At 49.0% G+C, this 22,667-nt stretch overlaps 1 protein-coding gene across 2 annotated transcripts in view; it reads left to right on the top strand.

Moving 5' to 3' along the window:
- Window positions 1-22,049, top strand: part of MYT1 (myelin transcription factor 1) — a 59,582-nt gene extending 37,533 nt beyond the window's left edge. Inside the window, exons 10-23 of one of the 2 annotated variants that reach the window (XM_032198433.1) lie at window positions 1,355-1,468; window positions 2,931-3,145; window positions 5,782-5,906; window positions 6,620-6,889; window positions 7,414-7,568; window positions 8,806-8,868; window positions 9,084-9,152; window positions 12,801-12,863; window positions 13,482-13,565; window positions 17,186-17,407; window positions 18,002-18,093; window positions 18,947-19,050; window positions 19,140-19,283; window positions 20,739-22,049. In XM_032198433.1, the coding sequence (XP_032054324.1) occupies window positions 1,355-1,468; window positions 2,931-3,145; window positions 5,782-5,906; window positions 6,620-6,889; window positions 7,414-7,568; window positions 8,806-8,868; window positions 9,084-9,152; window positions 12,801-12,863; window positions 13,482-13,565; window positions 17,186-17,407; window positions 18,002-18,093; window positions 18,947-19,050; window positions 19,140-19,283; window positions 20,739-20,879 (1,861 nt within the window). In that variant the 3' untranslated portion in view covers window positions 20,880-22,049. Of the gene's footprint in view, window positions 1-1,354; window positions 1,469-2,930; window positions 3,146-5,700; window positions 5,907-6,619; window positions 6,890-7,413; window positions 7,569-8,805; window positions 8,869-9,083; window positions 9,153-12,800; window positions 12,864-13,481; window positions 13,566-17,185; window positions 17,408-18,001; window positions 18,094-18,946; window positions 19,051-19,139; window positions 19,284-20,738 lie in introns of both variants that reach the window. The other variant, XM_032198432.1, reaches the window with a different exon arrangement.
- The last annotated feature ends 618 nt before the right edge of the window (window positions 22,050-22,667 follow it).

Here is a 22,667-nt window from a genome sequence, read left to right as displayed (position 1 = left end):
CTGGCTGGGCAGTAGGGCAGAGCAATGCTTCCAGGCTCAAAGGTGGACTACAAGGGGTAAGGGCTCAAGGAGGAGACACATGGAGCCAGGGGAGCGGTGGCACCTGGTGATGTTTGCTTGTGTGGCACTTTGCAGGGTTTCTGGGAATTGCCACAATATTTGGGCTGAAATTAGTCCACAGTACAGGTGGGCTGGGAGTTTAGGCTGCTGTAGGACCTCAGCCCAGGTATGAACAGGAGGGGACAGGCTGGCACTTTGGGATCAGTAATTGTACCCCATGCTCTGGCTTCAGTCAAACCCCAGAAATTTTACGAACGGGAAGGCTACAAGAAGAGGGGATGGTGCTGTTCAAGCTATAAACCATCCCAAAAGCCAGACTAGGTTGTGCTACAGGGATCTGCTCACCAGTTTGTGATTTATTCATTATGCCCACGCTTCATTAGCACAGAGTGCCAGCTCTGTGAACATTACCGTGCTGCTGGCGCGAGGTGAGTGTGCGCCGTCACCCATCCAGACGTGGTTGGGGACCACGGGGGCAGCCACCCTGGTGATACCTCCTTGTAGCTGTAATTGCTAGAGGGGAATTAGGGAAATCTGCTGGGTTAATTGAGAAATGTGGTTTGCTGCAAGCAGTGAGATCGCAGGGAGGCTGAGGTGAGCAGCTGCTTCCAGGGGGTTATGGAGAGGGCTTCGAGTGGGGCACTTTGCTCTGCCAGACCCAGCCCTGAGCCTGGAGGGGATCCCTTGGTGCTGGATGCTGCAGGGATGGGGGCACCTGAGATGGTTTGGGGCTGGGCTGGAGCATGCAAGCACTGCTTGTAAGGCGTTTCTACCTTCCCTGAGCGATCACTGCAAGAGCCAAGCTGGTCCCAAAGAGACACAGCCAAGCTCATGCAAAGGATGAGGGCGAGCAAAAGCCCTCGTAGCCCCCGAGTGACCCCAGGCACCATGTGCACATCAGAAGTGCAAATGTTTCCCATCCAGCACCCCTCAGAAGGCTCCCTTCAAATAGCCTCAAAAGAGACAAATAAACACAAATCAAAAATGCCATTTAACTGTTAAAACTCCCCAAAGAAAGCAGCCCGGCCTCTGCTGTGCTCAGCCCTGGGCAGCTGCCTCCCTCCTCCATCCCCAGCACTGGTGATGCTCCAGGGCTTGCCCCAGACGTATCTGACAGCTCTGCAGCTTGGCAAGACTAACAGTAAACTGGGATAATGCTAACCAGAAAAACCTTAAATGCAAACATTTTTCTCATGGGCTCAGTGCAGCTCTGGGTGTCTGAAATGAGAGAGGATTTCCGTGCGCATCCCTCATGCTCTGTTTCCTCCCCTCTCTCCCTTTTCACCTCACACAGTTTATCTGGGTGCCCCATTGCTGCTGCTGAAAAATTAGCCAAATCACATGAAAAGCAACAAACCCAGTCTGGTGACCCTTCGAAAACCAGCTCCAATTCTGACCGGATACTCAGGTACGTGGCGTGGGAAGCCAGCCCCGGGGACCCGCGCCCACAGCGGGAGCCGGCTCGCTCCAGCTGTATGCTGATACTGCTGAGTCCTGTTATTATGATCATAGGTCTCGCCAAGGTGGGGAGATATTTAATTGATGATCCCAGGGAGGGCATTGAGGACAATGAATTGCTTCTGTAGCATCAATTAATGCTGAGGCTACAGGCCAAAGGGTTTCAGCAGCGCAGCAGAAGGCATTTGTGCCGATAGCGCTGCAATGCAAACTGCCAGAGAATTATGGCTATTATATTAGCATTATAAGTAGGGTGGGCCTGGGGAGGGGGAGGAGGAGATTTCGGCTACATATAAATCACTCGATCACAGTTTCCCACAAGTCCTCCCACTTTTCTTCCTTAGCCCGCACGGGTCAGAGGAGAGGAACCTGCCACTCATTGCCAAACCGCCCGCATTTATTTTGTTATTTCACCCATCTCTGTCTTCCCGGGAGAAAGGGCTGTCTCACAGCAAGGATGTCCCTGATAGATGCTGGCTTCCGTAGCCGACGTGATTCATGAGGCTACAGATGGATTGTAATATGCTTAGTTATTTCGCAATGAGAGCAGGAGGATAGGAACCGCAGCACGAGCCCTTTCCATGCTGCGCTGAGCAGCGCTCCCACCAAGGCATCGAGGTCGGATTAATTTATTTATTTGCTCCCCAGGACTGCTGAGCACCCTGGTGCACCGGTGCTGAGAGCTCGGTGCTTTGCAAAGGAAGGCCATTCGGGGCGATTACTTATTTATTTGCAGCGGAGCCTGCGATGGGCGCAGCGTGCTCTGAGCGCATCACGAGGATGTTCCATGCTCCAAGGAGCTCCCGCTCCGAGGACTCGCTGGTGGAAAGAGGTCACGGGAAGGAGAATAACAATGGGCCATTTATATACAATTTATATGCAAGACAAATTGATTCATGATAGGCAGCCCAGCAGAAGCAGGGGGACTCTGTAGGCAGGGGAGAGGCGCACTCGGCTCAGCTGTGCCTCAAGCTCCCCTTTGCGGCCAAGCTGCAGGGGGACTTGGAGCTGGATTGGGGTCCTGATGCCTTCGTGTGCTGTCCTTTTGGCACAGCTCCCATGGGCGAGTGGCACCTGGGTGTTTACTTACTGCTATTGGAAACATGCTGCCATGTCACAGCAGCCCACGGGGGTATTTTGGATGAGATGGACACCTCAGTTTTTGGTTTATAAAGAAATTAAAAATGAAAAAAAAAAAAAAGAAAAGAAAAGAAAAATTAATCTTATGGACCCAAACCAGGTGCAGACTTGCTGAGTGAACAGCCAAAGGGCTGGCACTACCAACTCTTCCCCTGCAGCCCCTGGGGATGTCCCCACCACATCAGTCCCCTTGCACTACCCCAGCCACTGGGTGTCACCTCGGTCACGCCGAGGAAAAGAGAAATCACTGGTGCTCGTTGTTCCGTCCTCAGGCCTATGTGCTTTGTGAAGCAACTGGAGATCCCTCAGTATGGAAGCTACCGGCCCAACATGGTCCCAGCCACCCCCCGGGCCAACCTGGCCAAGGAGCTGGAGAAGTACTCCAAGGTCACCTTCGATTATGCAAGTTTTGATGCTCAGGTTTTTGGCAAACGCATGCTTGCCCCAAAGATTCAGACTAGCGAAACCTCACCTAAAGCCTTTAAATGTAAGTTGGGTGCAGGGGAGGGTTGGGTTTTGCATTTTCTGCCTGTCTCAGCACCTCGCATGCTGTGAAGCCCTGGGGAACATCGCCTTGGGGTGCGGGGAGAGTCCCAGGGCTGAGCCTTGTGGGGTGGGAGGAGAAATGGGGACGGGATGGGGAGGCTGAGTTGGGTCCTGTGGCACATCCCCATCACGGGGAGAAGGACACGGGGCCCGTGGCTGCTGTGAGAGCTTGGCCTGGGGGAGAGGCCCTTGGGCTTCGGGTTTGGGAAGAATTGCCTGGAGTGGTGGGAGCATTAATCTGAGCGATGGCTCCAGGTGGGATAAGTTACACAGTTGTCCTCAGTTGGTCCCCACTGCTTTGCAGTTCATATCTATTGATCTGTCTTTTCTCATCTAGCTAAATGGATTATAGTTCTCCTCTCTTCCATCTTACGTATGACCCACTCCCCCCATTTGTCTTCTTGGCCGCGCTGGGCTCTCCAGCGCTGCTCCTATCGATCACCCCCTCCCATCCTCTGCTCCCTGTCGCAGCCACCCACCTCTGCTCCGCACCGAGGCTCTTGCCCTGGTTACAGCGCTGTGCGATGACAGTGTGGGTGAAAATGAAATGGTGAAATGAAATTAAACCCTCCGGGGTGGGTTCTCAGGAGCTGTGTAGGGAGCCCGCCTGCTCCAGCCCTGTGCCGGGGGACCGACGTTTAACGTCCCCCCTCTCTTTGACACCAAACATGCTCCTGAGGACATCTTCCTGAATAAAAACATAAAGATTTAGGAGACCAGTTTGCAGAAGTCAGCAGCCTCAAGAGGGCTTTCTGTCTGGCTAATCCCACTTCCACAATCCTGTTTAATCCTGATGCAGCTGCTCTCTAAAAAGTGCTCGTACTTGAAAGCATCCCGGTTGTTGCACTACAATGGAAGCTGCCTTTATTACAGTACTAAATCTGTAAAGGATCAGACAATGAAATTGGATGGAGGCCAGAGAGCACAACTGCCACTGTCATCCTGGGTTAGGGCTGATGGAAAAGTAATTTGTTTCCCAGCACAAGTGATTCTCTTGCTGAATAGATTGTGTTATTTGCAATATTAGCAAAGAATTTTCAGGGTAATTGTACTGACAAAAATAATTCCAGCAAACCCACTAGGATAATCCTTTCTATTTTTTCTCATCACTTATTTTACTAATTTGCTGATTGCGAGTCTATTAGTGGTAGAAATACTTATGAAATGGAAAAGCATCGCTGAGTCTACGGTGTGAAATTGAAATTGGCATCTTGCGATCCTGGATATTGTCAGGTTGGGCTGGCAAACACCCGCGTTCCGCAGCGAAGATGTGGATTAAACCGGACTCAAAAATAAGCAGCCATACACAAGAATAACCATTTGGGCAAGCTTCCAATGAGTTAATCAAAGCGACAAGATGAATATGATTGCCAATCATAGCAGGGAAATCTGTTCCTTTCACTGAGAACTTATTTTAAAGAGATCTTCATCCAGAGGGATTTATACTCTCCTGCATGTGTGTGCATCCTTCCCATTAATGTCAACGTGCATTATATACGCACGCAGCCAGGAAGAAAGCAGTCCTCGGGAACATTAGCATTTTATGGTGCCTTATATTTCCAGTTTGTGATGGCAATCGTGAAGCTCTGCAGCCACAGCTGCCCGGGTTGTCCTCCTGCTCCGCTACCAGCAGGACAAACCTCATGAGTCTTCTCCGGGTGAGACTCCTGGGTTTTCCCTCAAAACCTGCAGAGGAAAATGAAATGAGAAATGGAAAACTTTGCTAATTGATTCCGAATACAATCCTGTGGTGGTTCAAAATCAGACGATCCTGTCTGCACCCCCTGAAACTGCTGACTTCTGAGCCTTCCTAAATGGGTCCGGTTTTTAAACTGGGGCCAGTTTAATTGTGGGTTAACCTTGGGAAATACTGACTTTGATTTCAGAGGGTGTGAAGAGAGGATAACACCTCCAGGATCGCGCTGCTCTGTGCTGTGATATACAGTGCCAGTGCGGAGTAGTGACCATGTGTGGCTGTGCAATAAATCTGGTTACTCAGACGTATTTAAATTATATGTCAGCTGTCGTAAAATCCATATTTCACCACTGTCATCCTCAGAAGCTCGTATTTCATGGCCGTGGGTTTCCTATAAATGTAATTTTTTAACTTAGAAGTGTTCAAACGTGCTGCAAGAAATCTCCCCGCAAGTCAGCTCCGTGGCTAAGTTAGGAACAGAGAGAGAGCAAAAAATAAAAGGGCTGGGAAGCTCCTCTGGGCTTTTTCTTTCAGTGTCTTCCACTGAGGGGTAGCTTTAATGAAGGAAAGTGGGTTCTGGGAGGCTCGATGGCAGAGCCAGCTAATGAATTGACTTTTCCCAACAAGAAACCATCACACAAGATCGTGGCAGCAGCCAGCACTGCTCCTATTGCACCTCCCTGGCAATCCAGGGCTGGTAATAGCAGCGGGCTGGTGTTGCTGACGCTCTACATCACTGATTTTCCCGTGCCAGCCATGCCTTAGCCTTGTGTTGTTCCTTCTCTTTTTTTTTATTCCAGCCAAACCTTTTCCAAAGGCCTCCTCCCCCAGCCACAGCCCCTCCAGCAGTTACGTGAAGAGCACTTCATCTTCCTCCACAGGCTTCGACTACTCCCACGACGCCGAGGCCGCGCACATGGCCGCCACCGCCATCCTCAACCTCTCCACCCGCTGCTGGGAAATGCCCGAGAACCTCAGCACCAAGCAGCAGGAGGCCCCCGGCAAGGTGAGCGTCCAGCTGCAAGGCTCAGAAGGCAAAAAGACCTTTTTTTTAAATCCTTTCCTTTCATTTTGAGCTTTAAATAGAGAGGAGTGGATGGCTTATCGCTTGCCAGCCTTTGCCTCCTGACGTGCTTTGGGTGATGTAGAATTTGGAGGATATAATCTTGGCTCTTAGTGTGTTCTGGAGCTGCATCATAGTTTGAATTTACCCATTGGAGGTGAGACTCTCCAAAGCAGATACCCATGGCTGGTTCCAGTTGCTCGCTGCTCAGTGTCTGGTGCCATTGGAGGTTTCCCAGTTGCATCCAGGCTGACCTCCAGCTGCTTTTCAGAGGAGTTTGGGTTTTCCAGAGGTCCTGTGCCACACTCCCAGCTTTGGGCAGATGTCCTGAATGCCATGAGACGTCTTACATGGCACTGGATGTCTGTATTCAGGCAACCTTCTGATACACCATGCTGCTTTTACTGGAGGGTTGCATTTGCACAGCACATTTCTGAAAACCTTTAGAACCTTCTCAGGTTGTGCCCATGGCAGGGGCAGGAGCTGGGTGGGTTTTAAGGACCCTGCCAGCCCAAACTGATCCGTAGGTCTGTGACTGCAGAGAGGATAGGACATGAATAACCTGTTCCCTAACCTCCTCCACGACAAATGGGGACAAGATCCCCTTAGGGGATTTCTGGCAGATGCTGATGTTGGGCGTATTTCCCCCTTTTCAGTCCATGGACATTGAGGTGGATGAAAATGGGACTCTGGACTTGAGTATGAACAAGCACCGCAAGCGGGAGAGCACCTTTCCCAGCAGCAGCAGCTGCAGCAGCAGTCCCAGCATGAAGTCCCCAGATGTGTCCCAGCGCCAAAACAGCACCAGTGCCACGAGCAGCACCATGACCTCCCCCCAGTCCAGCCAGACCTCCCGCCAGGATGAATGGGATGGGCCCATCGACTACACCAAACCAAACCGCCAGCGGGAAGAGGAGCCAGAAGAGGTGAGCTCTGGACCTTAGGTAACAACTCACGGTGGATTGAAGGCCATATTTTCTTGCACGGTTCTCCTCTTTTCCTCCAGTATTCCTCGTTTGCTCCTTGAGCCTAAGAGAGGAGTATTACATCAGCTGCAGATTATGGGGCAGGAGGCAGAGCTGTCCTGGGGTAAACACGTGCTCTTGGCTCCGTTGAGCAGCTCTTGCAGAGAAAAAGCCCACTGTGTGCTCTGTTCTGGGCCTGTGGTGCTTGCTTTGCTGTCAATCCTTCCTTCATTTGCACATGAGGTGCTCCTGGTGATGTTCCCCAGGCTGATTTCTCTCTGCCGTTAGCATGGGTCCCTACATTTCTCCTACAAAAAGGGGATATTGAAACTGTTTGGTCTGGGGACTGAGGTGTTTACAGGGCTCAAGAGTTTTGCCAAAGCTGCAGGAGCTCTGAGCTGGGATGAACCATTACATCCACTTCTCCTGGCACCCTTACATCCACTGCACCCCTGCATCCCCTTCTCCCGGCTGTTCTCTTGCAGTCAGAGCCAGCAGCCCACTCGTTTGCCTCCTCGGAAGCTGATGAGCAAGAAGTGTCGGAGGAAAACTTTGAAGAACGAAAATACCCAGGGGAAGTTACTTTAACCAACTTCAAGCTTAAATTCCTCTCCAAGGACATCAAGAAAGAGCTGCTCACGTGAGTCCTTCTCGCCTCTTTCTCTGATGCATATAAAACATGCACTCAGGGCATGTAGCAGACAAAAACTGGAGGAAATACATTTTAAAATGTACCTTCTCACGGAGGTGTTGAGCTTCAAGGTGTTTTGTTGAGCAGACAGGACTTCTGCTTAATGTGGAGCAAGGAGCTCCATCACTGTGAAGGTGCAGGGCCACCAAACGTGAGCTCTGGCTGCAGCAGGATTGCTGACATTGCATTTTGCATTGCAGAGGGGGCTTAATTGAGCCCCCATATGTGTATTTACAGCATTGGATGGGGAGAAAAAAAGGCCCAGATCTGTTCTATCCATGCTGACCCCCCCAAAGGTTAAGGTTTAGAGCTGGACACAGGCGCTACAGCCCAGACCTGGCTCTGCCCCAATGCCCCTCGGGTCCGCTTGGAGGTCGTGGTGCTGAGGTTTCCCCTCCCAGACCTCCCTGCAGATCTTTTTCCTGCATCTGACCTTCCCATATGCTAAAGAGGGAAGTCTGGCGAGCCTCGTTTTGCTGACCCTATACAAGCTGCTCGTTATTTGGCTGCGCAAGCAAGAACCTGAGGGAGCTGTGCGGACAGGCAAGGAAGAGGTCCGAGGGAGCAGAGCAGCAGCAGCAGCTTCCTAAATGAGCAAAGCATGCACCAGCTGCCCTGTACAAAGCTCTCTGGGCTTTTTTAAAACCCAGCAGTGATGTGAATAGCAGTTTTTGAGGTAGAATCCTTTAGTTGTGTTATGAAGGTAGAGACATTTCCTAAACAGAAACAGCCCTGGAATAAATAAGCGATGTCATGGCCAGCCCAGAGCCACCTCTCCCCATTTAGCATCCTTGCTCCTTCCTGGCCCTAACAAATTATCTGCAGTTAATCCAGGAGCTGGCTGTGTCTATCTGAAGCTCTGTGTCTGGGTGCAGAGCTTGGGCCACCTCCCGGCACCGATGGAGGTGTGGAGGTGCTGCTCACCTCTGCCTGCCGGCACACAGCAACACACCACTTTCTTCACATTTGCCACATTTTTTTCAAAATTATGGAGGGTTCTTGTGATCTTTTTGAAATAAAAGAGGCATGAAAAGAGGGTGGAAGGGGAAGAGTTGGGGTATTTGCACACGAGCAGGGCTGATGGCAGGGGAAGACCCCAAGGAGGGCTTTACTGGCTGCGTGCGCGCGTTTTCGGGTGAATTCATTCCCTTCCAGCACTTACACTTGTGGTGTTGTTGTTGCCCAGTTGCCCTACCCCAGGCTGTGACGGCAGCGGACACATCACGGGAAACTATGCCTCTCACCGCAGGTGGGTTCGCCTCTTTTCCATGGCTCAGACTCTAAATACAACTTTATTTTTTAGTATATTTTTTCACCATGTGGAAGATTTGGTTCTGTTTCCTCCCCGCCTTCTGTTGCCCCTCTCCCTCCCCACACCCCAGCCCTTTTTCTTTTTCCTTTTTTCCTTTTTTTTTTTTTTTTTTTTTTTTTGCTTATCCAGATATTCCATCTCTTCTCTTTCAGCCTTTCTGGTTGTCCTCTTGCTGACAAGAGCCTCAGAAACCTCATGGCTGCCCACTCTGCTGACCTCAAGTATGTTTGCGCTCAACTTGGATCTCCTTTTGTTTTTCTTTTTTTCCCCCTTTTTTTCTGTCTTTTCCCTCCCTGCCCCCCCTTTGTGCTCTGCTTTTGCTTTTTTTATCCCTTCCCTTCTCCTTCCAAAAGCCGATAAGTGTCTGCCTGCGAGGAGCTCTGGTGGAGCCCAGCCTCTTGATGTCATTTTGGGAATGCAATGGAATGAGGGAAGGAGTATTTTGGGGAGAGGGAGATCACAGAGCTGTTCAGCAATAACTCGGACCCTTGGCAATTTTCCTTTGGACACCGCAGAAATAAGCTAATTTCTTTTTCATTTGTTCCCTTTTAATTCGTCATTTCTGTGTGGCTCTCAGAGAATCCAAAGCCAGGATGAAGGCACATGCTTTAGGACTGGGTAGAGACACAGCTGGGAAAATAGCAAAAAGAAGCCAACTCTTGGAGAACCCGGAGTGCTAATTTTTTGCTAAATTTAAGGGGCTGTTGGGGATGCAGTGACAGGGACTTGGGTGTCTGATCAGTAGGGCAATGACAGCAGGACCAAGCAAATGGTGCTGGGCAAGGCTGGATCCTGAGCAGTTGCAAAGGGGCAGATCCAAGTGTGCATCTGCTAACTGGGGGCAAAGGGCTGTGGGCACTTGGATGTGTGTGTGCACAATTCTGCTCCCAAAGGGGGGAATCTAGCTTCGGTATTTCCATTCAAATGTGTTCCTCCAAATCCCATTTTCAGCTTTGCTCCTGTCTTCCCAATGCTCCTCATTTTCAGGAGGAGCTGCAGCTTCACGGGGGAGTTTTCCTACTGCTCCTTAGTTTGCATCCCCTATAGGAAGGTTTATTGGAAATTGTATTTAAAATCAGCGGAGACCATGGGGGGACCTGAGCATTTCTTCTCCCAACACAACCTATGAGGGACAGAACTAATGGTGAATGTTTTTCCCACATCTTTGCCATGGAGCCAGCCTGTCTTTGCAGGCTGATTCTCCTCTTAGCGTCCTGCTTTGCTGAATCCAATTTTAGGATTATTTTGACGGTGAGATATTCATAACCATAACCAGGGAGGCCTCTGCAGGGGGCTTTGCATTGCATAGGCTCACCATAGGAAAAACTCAGTCCTGTGTCCTGTATGCAGCTGGTGATGCTCAGAATAAATAACAGCCAGGTGGGAGCCCCTTTGCTCAGTGAAGGTGATCAGCAAAACCCCAAATCCCCTTACAGCATGGGTCTGGGACTGCTGCAGGTGCTGGTGCCAGAAAACCATTCGTTAACCTCCTGTTCTGCACCAGAGAAGTGGAAAAAGTAGCTGGATTAGGTGACATTAATAGAATATGCCAGTGGATGGCAAGGACTCTCCTGATTAGTGCTAAGTACACTTAATTGTGCATTATAGATGATATACATTTTGAAAGAAGCTCTTAAGAGAGCTTTGCTGAACTGGTGTTTCTCCAACAGCCTTAAAGAACAGCCTGGCGAACAGGCAATTAGTGGTAAGATATTAAAAGCTCTCAGGAACAGCGCCCATGCCCAGTATGGACGTGGTGAAAAATGGACCAGAGTCATCATTCAGCATTCTGAATAATGCACTTCGGGCATCTGAAGTTAGTGCTTTTTGATCAAAATACTACATAAAACAGGTAACCCCTGGCCAAAACAAAGCCTTTCAGTGTTATTTTCCAAGTGTTGTCCTGTTCATATATCCTGGTGAGGATGGAGGCAGGGAGAGGAGGACGGAGGAGGATTCGGAAATGTTACGGATCCCACAGTCACAGCTCTTTCACAACTTCAGATAAGGCCATGTCAGCATTTCCATTATAAATTCTATTTCAGGGGGTTAATATCCCTAATATAAAAAAATAGCTCCAGGCTGGAACATGCAATAAAAGGTCTCTGTCGGAATGATTTGTCTCCAGATAATTAAAAATAAAAATCAAATCACTTCTTTCACCTCTTTAAAAGTCCTGAAAGGCAGGAGGAGTTCGGTGTTGGTGTTTTCATAATTCCATCCCAGCCCGAAGCTAGAACAACAAAGAAATAGTTTTGCTTCCTACTCTACTAGGGTTTAATGAGGAAATGTCATGAACATGTAGTCATCTCCCAAGCCTCTAATGTTTGAGTTGGAGGATTTCCATCAGGTCCTGCTGGATGTGGCCCTGTCCCTCCTGCACCAGACCCGGTGCTTTGCTGGGTCTGCAGGTGGAGCTGTGCCCTTACACCATCCCCATGTCACCCTTCTGGGACTGGGACAGGTCCCTGTTCTCCCTGCAGCCGAAATTTTCCTCCAGCAGAGACTCTCAGTGACCTGCAAACCCCAAACCTACACTCAGAGCTGACACAACGAGGAGAGTTTTGCTATTTTCTGATTTTAGAACCAAACCAAACGGGCGTCGAGAAAGTGGGATATTTTCTGATTTTAAAACTAAACTAAACGAGGATCGAGAAAGTGGGGGCACAAAACCATTCCCCTGAGAGCAGGGGCCCTCTGCAAGCAGGGAGCGGCTCAGCACCCCCCCAGGGACCGCCTCCAGCCCCACTCACTTGACTGGAGCAGCGCTGGCTAGTTGGCAGGCCGGCACACGCGTCCTCGGCGAGGACTCCTCACCTCTCGTGCTGGTCCCCATGACAACTTTTATGGCTCACCTGCGGCGTTCGGAGCGGGGCTTTGTGCTGGTGGCACTTCAGAGCCCCTCACCTCCCTCACTTCGGTGGCCTTAATGACGCCGTGCTCGACTCGCACCATTATCTGTGCTGCCGCCCGCTGCCTTTGTGCAGCTCTGTGTGAACATGGATGTGTTCTGCCAGGCTCAGCTCTCATTCGTGTGCCTGAGTGCTGGCTGCTTGCCTTCAGCCCCGTGGTTGTGGGTGAGGTCTTCAAAGAGCCCTCTGCAACAGGCGGAGGTGGAGAGGGGGCACCTGAGGGTGCTGGTGACCCCACCTGAGGACCCCTGTGGGACCCATGTCCCTTACCCATGGTGTAACAGAGGGAAGAGACCAAAGGTTAAGCTCAGCTTTTTCCTCATTCCTTCTTCATTACTCTCCATCAGAGGCATTGGTTGGTTTTGGAGTCTGTTTTTGGGTCTGCTCCCAGTGAACTTAGCCCCCACCGTCACCTAGACCTGAGCTAAAACCTCTCGTTGGGCTTCTTCTTGGCATCGGCCAAGGTGGCCCAGGAGGAGAAACCTCAACAGCCGAGTTGTCCATGGCTGAAAACATTTTTTCTGGTTTCTTGGCTGGGCTCACATTCAACCCAATGATCCGGGAGGGTACCAGTGTCTCCTTGCATCTTCCCCAAGAGGATGGGCACTGTCCTGGAGGTCTTTTCTTGCCTTGTTTTTTTTTTTTTTTTTTTTTTTTTTTGATGTTTTTCTACCATCGCCTGAGCTGTCCCTATCAAGAAGGTGGGGATGAGGCCAGGACTCGTGTCCCTCCCCATGTCCCCATCCCTTCCCACTGACCTTCTCCCCAGTGCCCACACCGGGCATGGGGGCCCTGACGCTGCGGATGCCACGGACCTGACGTTGTTCCTGTGGAGTGAAAAGAGGCAGGGAGAAAATTCTGCTTCGGTGCTGCCCGGATTTCTCTGGCACGAGCAGTGCAAAGCCTCCAGCCTTGTGCGTGTCCCCTGGCTAATGGGAGCCTCCCTTTCTTCTGCAGGTGCCCTACTCCTGGCTGTGACGGCTCTGGTCACATAACAGGAAATTATGCATCGCATAGAAGGTAAGATCTTCCCTTAAATTATTTTATCCTTAGCCTCTTACTATTTTTTTTCCTTTTTCCTTTTTTTTTTTTTTTTTCCTTTTCTTTCCTTCTTATTATTTTTTTCCCTGCAATGGGCAGAGTTGTAAAGTTCTGAATAAAACATTAATGTTACTGACAACTGAAGCCTATTTTCATCTCTTTAATCTGACTTTCTTTTTCTTTTTTTTTGACGTTTCCAGCATCTGATTAGAAGCTCCCTTCAATAGAATAAAAGACAAAGGGTCAGATTTTAGCTGATGCAATGTTCCTGTTAATAATGCTACCTATTTATGACTTCTATTATCACTTTAGAGCATTAATAGCGGAGATCTGAGCCTTCTGTTTCAACAATTCCATTAAACATCGCAGGCTGTTAGCAGATATCTTCTTATCTAGACACCGTTAATTACTGTCCATCTCCCTCAAATATATAGATTTTTTTTTTTTTTTTCCTCCTGACTTCTGGTGATGTGAAGCTGCAAATCGAGAGAGATCAAAACAGTGTGCGAAGTGCAGGGGGAAGCTGACTGGAGCGGGGGCATCGCGTGCGCGGGGCCCTGCCTCTCAGACAGGCCTTTCTTCTCTTTTCAAACACAGTCTGTCAGGCTGCCCTCGTGCCAAGAAAAGCGGGATCAAGATAACCCCGACAAAGGATGATAAAGAAGACCCGGAGCTGATGAAGTAAGTCTGGATAAAACCACCCTGCATCCCCACCGCTCAGAGCATCGCCGGCCTGGGGCCGGGCTCCGGCACCATCAAAGCTCTTCCACATTTTTCCCATGATTTTTTCCTTGATGCCACAAATGCAATTCTGAAATTGGATGGGAAAACTGGGAGGTGGGGGAGGTAACGGAGTGGTTTTTTTTCTCGTTGTTTGCAGATGTGAAAGGTAGGTTGGCAGGGCACTAACGTTTCCTCTCCTTCCCATGCTTTATATAATTCCTGAGGAAATCGCTGGTGTTGGGAATGAGGGTAAAAACCCACAGCCAGATGAAATATTGGGGGTTTTCAGGGTGGAAATGGGCATGTGAGGGGTGCCGGTGGGCTTGCTTAGTTCCGCAGGGTAAGGACCTGGTAGCAGTGAATGTGTTGTAGAGTCTTTGCCACCGCTGAATGTTCAGAGTGAGCTGAAAAAGTCCTTCTCTGCTGCCTCGGGCTGAATTTTTCAACACCATCCAGGGGAATACTCCGCCTGGGAACAGGGATTAAAAAAAAAAAAGCCCACTTCAAACCCTCTCATCCTGGCTCTCGGCATACTGCAGCACCATGGGCTGGGCGCCCAGGGGCTGCCCTGCGACCCCTTGCACATCTCTGGGATGTCAAAACCTTTACGGCAGGATGGTGCCAGCCCCAACTCCAGGATCCTATTTTTGGTTAACCCAGCACATTCCCAGCCTTGCCAGAACCCATCCACTAACCCAGTGTGTTCAGGTGGAGCAGGGAAAAAGGGAGCATGGGGAGCCAGAGGAAACCTTTTAGTGAGTTTCTGGATGCTGCCGGAGCAGCCAGGAGTGCTGGCACTTCTGGTCAAACCCCTTTCGCTCAGCGAACTCTCCCCAGACATTTTTCTCCCTATTTTAGCCCTTCCCTTGCCAGGGCAGCTCTCACCCTTGCCGAATTTTGGAGGTCCAGGAGCAGAGGCTGTGCTGGCTGCTGCTGTCCCCTGCGCTCTGCCAGGGCTGCGGGGAGCTGGGGCGCATGAGCTGGGGAAAGGAGCTGTACGAAGCAGATGATATTTGAGCCATCTGCTCTGTTCTCACTCTGTCTCCAGGAAGGAAAGCCTCCGAGTTAAATGAACTGTGTGCCTAATTAGCAGGAGTTAGCGGAGTTTATTAAAAATTAAGCAAACTGCTCAATAATCTGCTGGAAAAAAAAAAAAAAAAGAGAGAGAGAGAAAAAAAAAACATTTGGACTCAAATATCCTAAATTACTGGTGGCGTTGTGATGCTGCTCCGTTACCTGGTGTCATGGTAAAGGACAGGAAAAGCAGTAAGTGTGGTCGCAGGGCTGCTGGGCTTTTGCAGTGCTGAATGCACCAAGTGGCTCCCCCAGCACAGCTCTTTGGCAGGAGATCTCTTCCCAGGGCAAAGGGAAAAGGGGCTCTTGTAGAGATGAGATTTTCTGGTTCCCAGAGAACTGATGCTGTCCATCACCAAACTGGCCTCAGAGACCTCACTGGGACTCTGCTCCCCTGTTTGCAGCAGGATGGTGGGGTGCAGGGGGCCATGAAAGCATCCCCTGATGTGCTGCAGTACAAGCAGCAACCCCTGGTCCTCCGATATCCCCAGGATGAGCATCATCTCCTTGAGATGTGCAAAACAGCACTGTGCAATGGTCTCTTCACTGCTGGCTTCCTCCAGTCCTTGGCAAGCTGGAGTTCTGTCTCCAGCACAAGGTGCACCCGGTGCACATCCCCACGGGGATGTGTTAAGGAGTTTTGCCTCCAAATCCTCTCCTCTGCCTGCACCGCATGCCTCTTGGCGCCCGGCCGAGTTTTGCACATCACCACCAAGGAGAATGTCATTTAGTCCCCGTTGTTTTGCTGCTCAGCCTTCGAGCAATTTGCTACAGATGTGATAGAACAGATCACCTCAACCTTCAGCCCAGCCCTGGCACAAAGCGGAAGCATCCGTGGCTGCCTAATTGATCGAGCACTGCCGTTACTTCCGTTAAATAATAATAATAAAATAAAATATCCAAGCCAGCTGTTTTGCACAATAAGGCTCTGGTTTATTTTTTAAAAAATGGAAGTGTAATGAAAGTTAAATTAACAGTGTAAAATATGTAACGGTTGGGCCATAACAGCTGCATGCTAAATGCTGGGGTTTGTTTCTCTCTCTCTCTCTCTCTTTTTTTTTTTTCTCTCCTTTTCCTCCTGAGGATTCAGTAATTTGCTCATGATCATATAAAAGCAATGATGTTATGAATTTAGTGAGGATCCTGCTGGCAGGGATATTATAAGTGAATTGTGCTGCATTTGCAGCTGATTAAAATTGAGATCAGCATTTTTCAAATTATCTTGGGAAAATAATGGGTGTGCGGCTCCCCCTTCTGCTGTCAGCTCCCTTTTGTACCAAACATAAACAATAAGGGGAATCATTTCTGTGGCGAAACCGCTGCGATTTTCAGGAGCAGCTCAGTGGCTATTTTGCTGGGGAAACCTGAAGCCCCTAATTGCTTTCGAACTGAGGACAAGAGGTTATTTTCGCCGTTTCCTGCCTCCTTTTTTTTTTCCTCCCCTTTTATAGGGTAACCTCCCTCAAGTAATAAACTTTTAACTGTATTTATAATTGACTAGCATCCTTAAGCAAGTGCAAGGCACAGCAGAAACCTTAATAGACACTCAGGGCTGTGCTGAGCGGCCGCGTGTACTTGGTGTGCCATCGGGCTGGCGAGCAAGGGGACAGCGGCTCCTTTCACAGCACTTATTGCTAATTAACACTGGCCATGTCAGCACTGCCACCACATCTCCAGCACGATTTAACTGGCCCTAATCGGTGCTGGAGGCACAGGGATGGAGGGTTTGTGCTGGGACAGACAGCAGTTCCTGCTCCCAAAGGTGTTTGGTGCGAGCGTGTCCTCCTTGGGGGGTGTCCAGGTTCAAAGTCAGGACCCAGCCAGCCACCTGGCACCCGAGGCGCCCACCCAGCACGGTTTTTGACCTTCTGTGTGATGGGTTGGGACTCCCCAGCAGCTGCTGTTTAGCTGTTTTGCTGCAAGTGTGGCGCTGATGTGGTCTGCTGGCTGGCTTTGGGTCTTTTTAGGGGGGCAGCCATCTGCCTCCCATACCCATTGCTGTAAAAACAGAGCTTCTATTCCCTGAAGTGGGGTTTCCATCACATATTTGGTAGAAGTAACTACATGTTTGTGTCCCTGTCCCCTGGTTTTGGACTTAGAAAGCACCTCTCCTCCCGTGCCATGCAGCGTCTGCCCCACAGCACCAGCAGTCTGGTGGGGAAGGTTCCCTCCAGCATCTTCCTGCTCTGCTGTCCTCCATCCCCTGCTCAGCTCGGGAACGAGCCCCTGCAGTGAGAAAAACTCCCAGCCTTGTTTTGTTGCCATCTCTAGCCATGGGAATAACAGGCAGAGCCCAGCAAGTCCCACAGATTCTTAAAACCCATGGGAAGAAACATCCCAGCTGATGCAAAGAAGTGTGACCCTCTCCGTCATTAAAGCACCGACCAAATAAAATCCAGATGAGGTCCCCAAACATGAGCACTCACTTCCTACACTTCATCATCCATATTTTCCTTCCATCCCTCTTCATTTCTGTGCTGTATTTTTTTTTTCCCTGTGCCCAGGTGTCCGGTTCCTGGCTGTGTTGGGCTTGGACACATCAGTGGCAAATACGCCTCGCACCGGAGCGCATCTGGGTGCCCCCTCGCAGCCCGCAGGCAGAAGGAAGGATCCCTCAATGGCTCCTCGTTTTCCTGGAAATCGTTAAAAAACGAAGGCCCGACCTGCCCTACCCCGGGCTGCGACGGCTCCGGCCACGCCAACGGGAGCTTCCTCACTCACAGGAGGTAAAGGATGGGCTGGAGGTCACCACAAGCATGCCACCAGTGATGGTGTGATGGTTTGGGGACCAACCTGCCTGCCTGTGAACACTGCCCAAGCATCGTTCAGCTCCTGCTGAAAGGCTCCATAATCGCTGCCTCTGATGCTGGTCTCTGCCAGGTTGTGTTTTCTGCAATGGATAAAAACACTTGGAAATGCTTGGTTCTTGTAACTTTTCAGCAGTGAGGTGTGAATTGACCAAAGTCATGAAAAGCAATGATATAATGTCATTTAGCACGCCAGCTCAGGACTTTGGCAGCCAAAATGGGGGCTTGTTGCCCAATCCATCCAGACTCGCTTCACCTTCCTTGCCTGTCATGCCCTCTCTTTTAGGAAACAACACATTTTTTTAAAAATCTTTGCTCAGAGAAAATTGCTCTTGCTTTATAAATGAGGACCTTTGTGGCATTATTCATAAAGCAATTTCCTCTGCACCATAAAAAGCTTTTAGAAGGGCTGTCTCACAGCGTGAGCTCCACCAAATGGTACGTGCTCGTGTTGGGAACATAGCACCTATAAATACGGAGAGTTTATGAAACCCATTTTTACTTGCTTTTCAGTTTGTCAGGGTGCCCACGAGCTACTTTTGCTGGGAAGAAAGGAAAACTCTCAGGGGATGAAATTCTCAACACAAAGTTCAAGACCAGCGATGGTAAGGATTTGCACTCATTTTTTTCTAGCAGGTGTGTCAGGTACCGAACCCCTATGGCTTGTTCTTCGCAGATTGAAACCTGGCCTCAGTTTTACTAGCAAATCCTGTGCTATGAACACCTCTTTTGGGGCCTCCTCAGTGTTGGGGGTGGTGTGGCACTGATGCTGCTCCCTGAGTGACACAGGTGAAATGGCAAAGGAGATCCCATAGTGAAGTAGTGCTGAAACTGAGATGTTTTTTCAAGTATTCTCTGGCATTTTCACAAGTCCCTTTCAGTCATTTTGCTATTTTCACCTATTCAAGGCTTTTAATCCCACAGATATTTCTGGATCTGGAGTTTTGTTAGCGATGGCACTACCACTGTTTCTGGTGCTATCACTGAGGGGGTTTGGTAATGGGCAAGGTTTGGCTGTTTTACTTGAATTCTTATATACTTTGGAAGATAAATTTCTTCCAGGAAAGCTCCCTTATTTTACTAACCCTGTAATTTCTAGTTAAGACACACATTCATTTTTCAAATGATGTATTCCTGACTCAGGACCAGACAGAGCAGTTGTCGAGGCGGCCAACCTTGCAGGGCGTGCGGATGCACTGGGCTCCAGCCGCTATGCTCTACTTTATATGTAATGTTAATGTAAATGCTTTTGCATTTACATATTGACCTATAAAGCACTATTGACCTATAAAGCATTGAACCGTGCTGCTGAAAGCCTCGCTTAAAAAATAAACAAAAAATAGAGCAAGCGAGATGTGCATCCCGTGCTGAGGACGTGAAAGCAAAGGCGAGGACGCTGGGAGGTGTGATGCCTGCCCATGTGAAGGGGCTGAACGCCTGCCGCTTTCCCTCCCGCAGTTCTGGAGAACGATGAAGAGATCAAGCAGCTGAACAAGGAGATCAGTGAGCTGAACGAGTCCAACTCAGAGATGGAAGCTGCCATGGTGAAGCTGCAGTCTCAGGTTTGTGAGCGTGGATGTGATCTCCCAGAGGGTGGTGGTGGGTGCCCTCGATGGAGGGCTGCTAACCCTGCCTGCTCCTTGCTCTGCAGATCTCCAGCATGGAGAAGAACCTGAAGAACATTGAGGAGGAAAACAAAATCATAGAGGAGCAAAACGAAGCCCTGTTCCTGGAGCTCTCAGGGTTGAGCCAGGCTCTAATCCAAAGTCTTGCCAATATCCGCCTTCCGCACATGGTAAGAAACTTTGTCGGCATCCAGCCCCAGTTGGGGTGATCGAAGGAGCAGAGCAAAATCAGGCTTAGATAAGGCTTATGGACCATTAAAAAGGGGGAGAAATTCTCTAAGTACACCTACCCGTCCTTTATAAGATCAGTGCTTTTGCCTTATCTCTGAAGCTTGCATTATATCTCCCTTTTGTTGTCATTTTCTGCTGATCTCCTTTTGTATCTATTGTTCTGTCTCATTACATCTGGGAGTATTATCACAAAATAGGAAACTTTATCAAGGGCACCCAGAGCCTTTTAGGCTAAGACAGCACAAGCAGAGATCAGGAGGGATTGGATTTCAACGTCAGAGAGATCTTACAGCTCCCATTATAATGCAGGTAGTTTCAATTCAGTTTTGAATAGCTGGCAGCCAAAGAATAGCATTCTTAAAGAGAGTGTATTTTGTTTAATTTAACAAGGTCTAACAGCCCACAGCATGTTACCATAGAGTTACTGCAAAATGAAAAGGCTGCATTAAAATAGTAAAACCACAAAAGGCTATTAATTACCTTCCCTCTATTCCCAGGAATGTAATTACTGTTGTCAAAAACAGGTGTGTGCAGGGGGGGCTGCGTGCTGGTGGGGAAGCTGTCCTCTTACAAGCCATAACGACCATCACGATGATCAGAGGAATGAGCTTTTGATTTATATTTTTTTCTGCCATCATTTTTTGGGAACCCTTTTCATTGGGGGCTGTATTTAAATTCAGGCTGGTTGGAGACGCGCCATCCTCCAGCAGAGCACTTTTGGACAGTATTCACCCAGCTGCCTAACTGGCAGAAAACCGCTCACTGAGTGCTTTTTTTTGGTGAAGTATTTGACTCATAAAGGTCAAATAAACTGTTCAGCAAATATATTTTCAAGGTTTCAGGCAACTCCAATTAAATAAGGCCCAGGAGACTTGTATGCTTATTTTATTCCTGTTCTTTTTCTTCCTCCTCCTTGTTACTTTTTTTTTCCCTGTTAACCCTGAGATAGATGTTGGCAAGGTTTCCACGATGCCCCTCAAAAGCCAAAGCTGTCCAGCAGCAGCAGCACACTGGCGTGGGCAGACACGAGCCCAGGGTGACCTGCTCCTGTCCTAACTTTGCTTTTGATTCCCCCTGTGATGCTCCAGCAGTCCCTGCCTCCTCCAACCTTTCATTTCCATGCCTTGATTCAGCCTCAAGCCCGTCAAACCGCCAAACAACATTAACCTGATGCTGTTAATTGTTCCTCATGGCCAATGCATTAAAAATTGAGCAACCAGTGAAGATTTTGGAGGATCAGGGGCTGCACAATGAGTTTCCCGTACGCACAGCACCGCGCACAAAGAGTCTCTGATGTCGAGACCGTTGGCTGTTGGTATGATTAATTGCAAAGAAAGATTTCAATCCTTTCCTGCTCCGCTGCTAACACTTTTATTTGGCTTTTTTGGCTGCAGGAGCCCATTAGTGAGCAGAACTTCGATGCGTACGTGAACACGCTGACCGACATGTACACCAACCAGGAGTGCTACCAGAACCCGGAGAACAAGGACCTGCTGGAGAGCATCAAGCAAGCCGTCAAGGGCATCCAGGTTTAGTGCCGCGGGATGGAGACGGGCAAGCAAACAGACTGTAAGACGGAACTTTCCCTCCAAGTATTCAGGTTTACAAGTTGTAAAACTTGTTTAATGAATGAAAAAAAAAAAACAAAAAAACAAAAACACACAAAGGACCAAAACGTAACCAAGAGGCCATTTCTGAGACGTGGAACTGATCGAACTCAATGTTCTCGTTTACTTAACTTTGGACCTTCTTAGGAAAAGTGGGATTTTTCTCCCTGGACCACGAGGTAGACCAGGATGGAAGGTTAAATTCTCCAGTAGGTTGTGGGGCTCGGTAGCTGGTGAAGAGCAGGCGTCTTTCATAAGCTGCCGTGCTTTCACAGAGTTGATCCAAGGGTTAAAACGTTACAAGAACAGGGTTTTGTCTGATCCAAGACTAGCGTATGACTGGCTCAAACCCTCATGTTGTCTATGGTCGTATGTCCAGATCACCTACTCACCCATGAATTATGTTATATGTTGCTATAAGTGCTGGAGCTGCAAGCTACCTGTAAATCTGAACCTGTGCTGGGCCTCCCAACCCCAGGAGTTCAGATATCCACTGGGCATGGGAACTCTTAAGTATTATAAAGTAGCTTATTTTTATTTTCTGAAAGAAATCTGAAGAGCAGTTCTGGATCTCCAGTGGAAAGCGCAATGGATAAAAGGTTCTCAGGGAAGCTTTTGGAGTTTGCAACTACAGTATTCCTTTGTCTGTCTTAAATATGAGAATAGCTATTATGAATAGGCCAATACCAGATATTTCATACAGAAGAATTCTTAATGTGTCATGGTCCGGTGTATATGATTTTTTGGAAGTCTGTTTGATGACGGTTCTGGTTCTTTTCATTATTGTGATCATCCTTACAGTGGCGCAGTACTGCCAGTCCAGAGATCATACATCAATGCCAGAGAACGTTTGAGATTGCGATGAACAAAAAAAAAAAAAAAAAACAACACAAACAAACAAGCAAACAAACAAACAAAAAAGCAACAAAAAGAGAAATGTTAATTGATGGCCAGCAAAGTGCTTACTTAACGTGAATCAGCAGTTTATTTCTTGCAGATATCCACAAGGCAATGGGTTTTTCTTGGTTTGGTGTTCTACACCTTGTGCAAAATCACAGTACAAGCACCGTTCTGGAGGAAAAACGAAAAGAAGAAAAAAAAAAAAAAAGGAAAAAAAAAAGCATTCAGGTATTGGGTATTGTTCCAAAGAAGCATTTTGTAAGCAGCTCGGTACGTGCAGCTCCGTGAATGTCTCTGCGATGCTCCAGCATCCAGGCTGAGCGCGGTGGGGATCGGGGGGCCATTTCGGCACCTTTCCAAGAAAAGGAGAGGTGGGAGCTCCTTTTTTTTTTTTTTTTTTTTTTTTTTTTTTTTTCCATTACCTCCCACCCAGGGCTTGCTGCCACCCTGGTGCAAACACCTTGGAAGTGGAAGGGGCAAAACCCCTCTGGGGTCCCCCGCATGGCTCCTGGTGGCGTTGGGGCAGAGCAGAGGTGGGGAGGATTTTGGTGACCGATGCTAAAGACGAGGCCGTGGTGGTGTTTCAAGCCCGATCCTGCAGCTATTTGGGGCAGAATCTGTGATTTGGAGAGGCTGGTGGGGAGCTCAGCCTGGGCTGGCTCCCCTGAGGAGCTCAGTGGGTGCACGGCCACGCTGAGGCCTCCGCGGGCTCAGGCTCCATGAGTTTGCTTATTTTAGAACCCATTCCAAGTGCAAAACTACAAAAGAAAGGGGAAAAATAATAATAATAATAATTTGAAGTGTTAAAAACACAAT

This window comes from Aythya fuligula, chromosome 16, assembly GCF_009819795.1.
Source record: "Aythya fuligula isolate bAytFul2 chromosome 16, bAytFul2.pri, whole genome shotgun sequence".
Taxonomy (NCBI): Eukaryota; Metazoa; Chordata; class Aves; order Anseriformes; family Anatidae; genus Aythya; species Aythya fuligula.
This window is presented reverse-complemented; position numbering and strand designations above follow the sequence as displayed.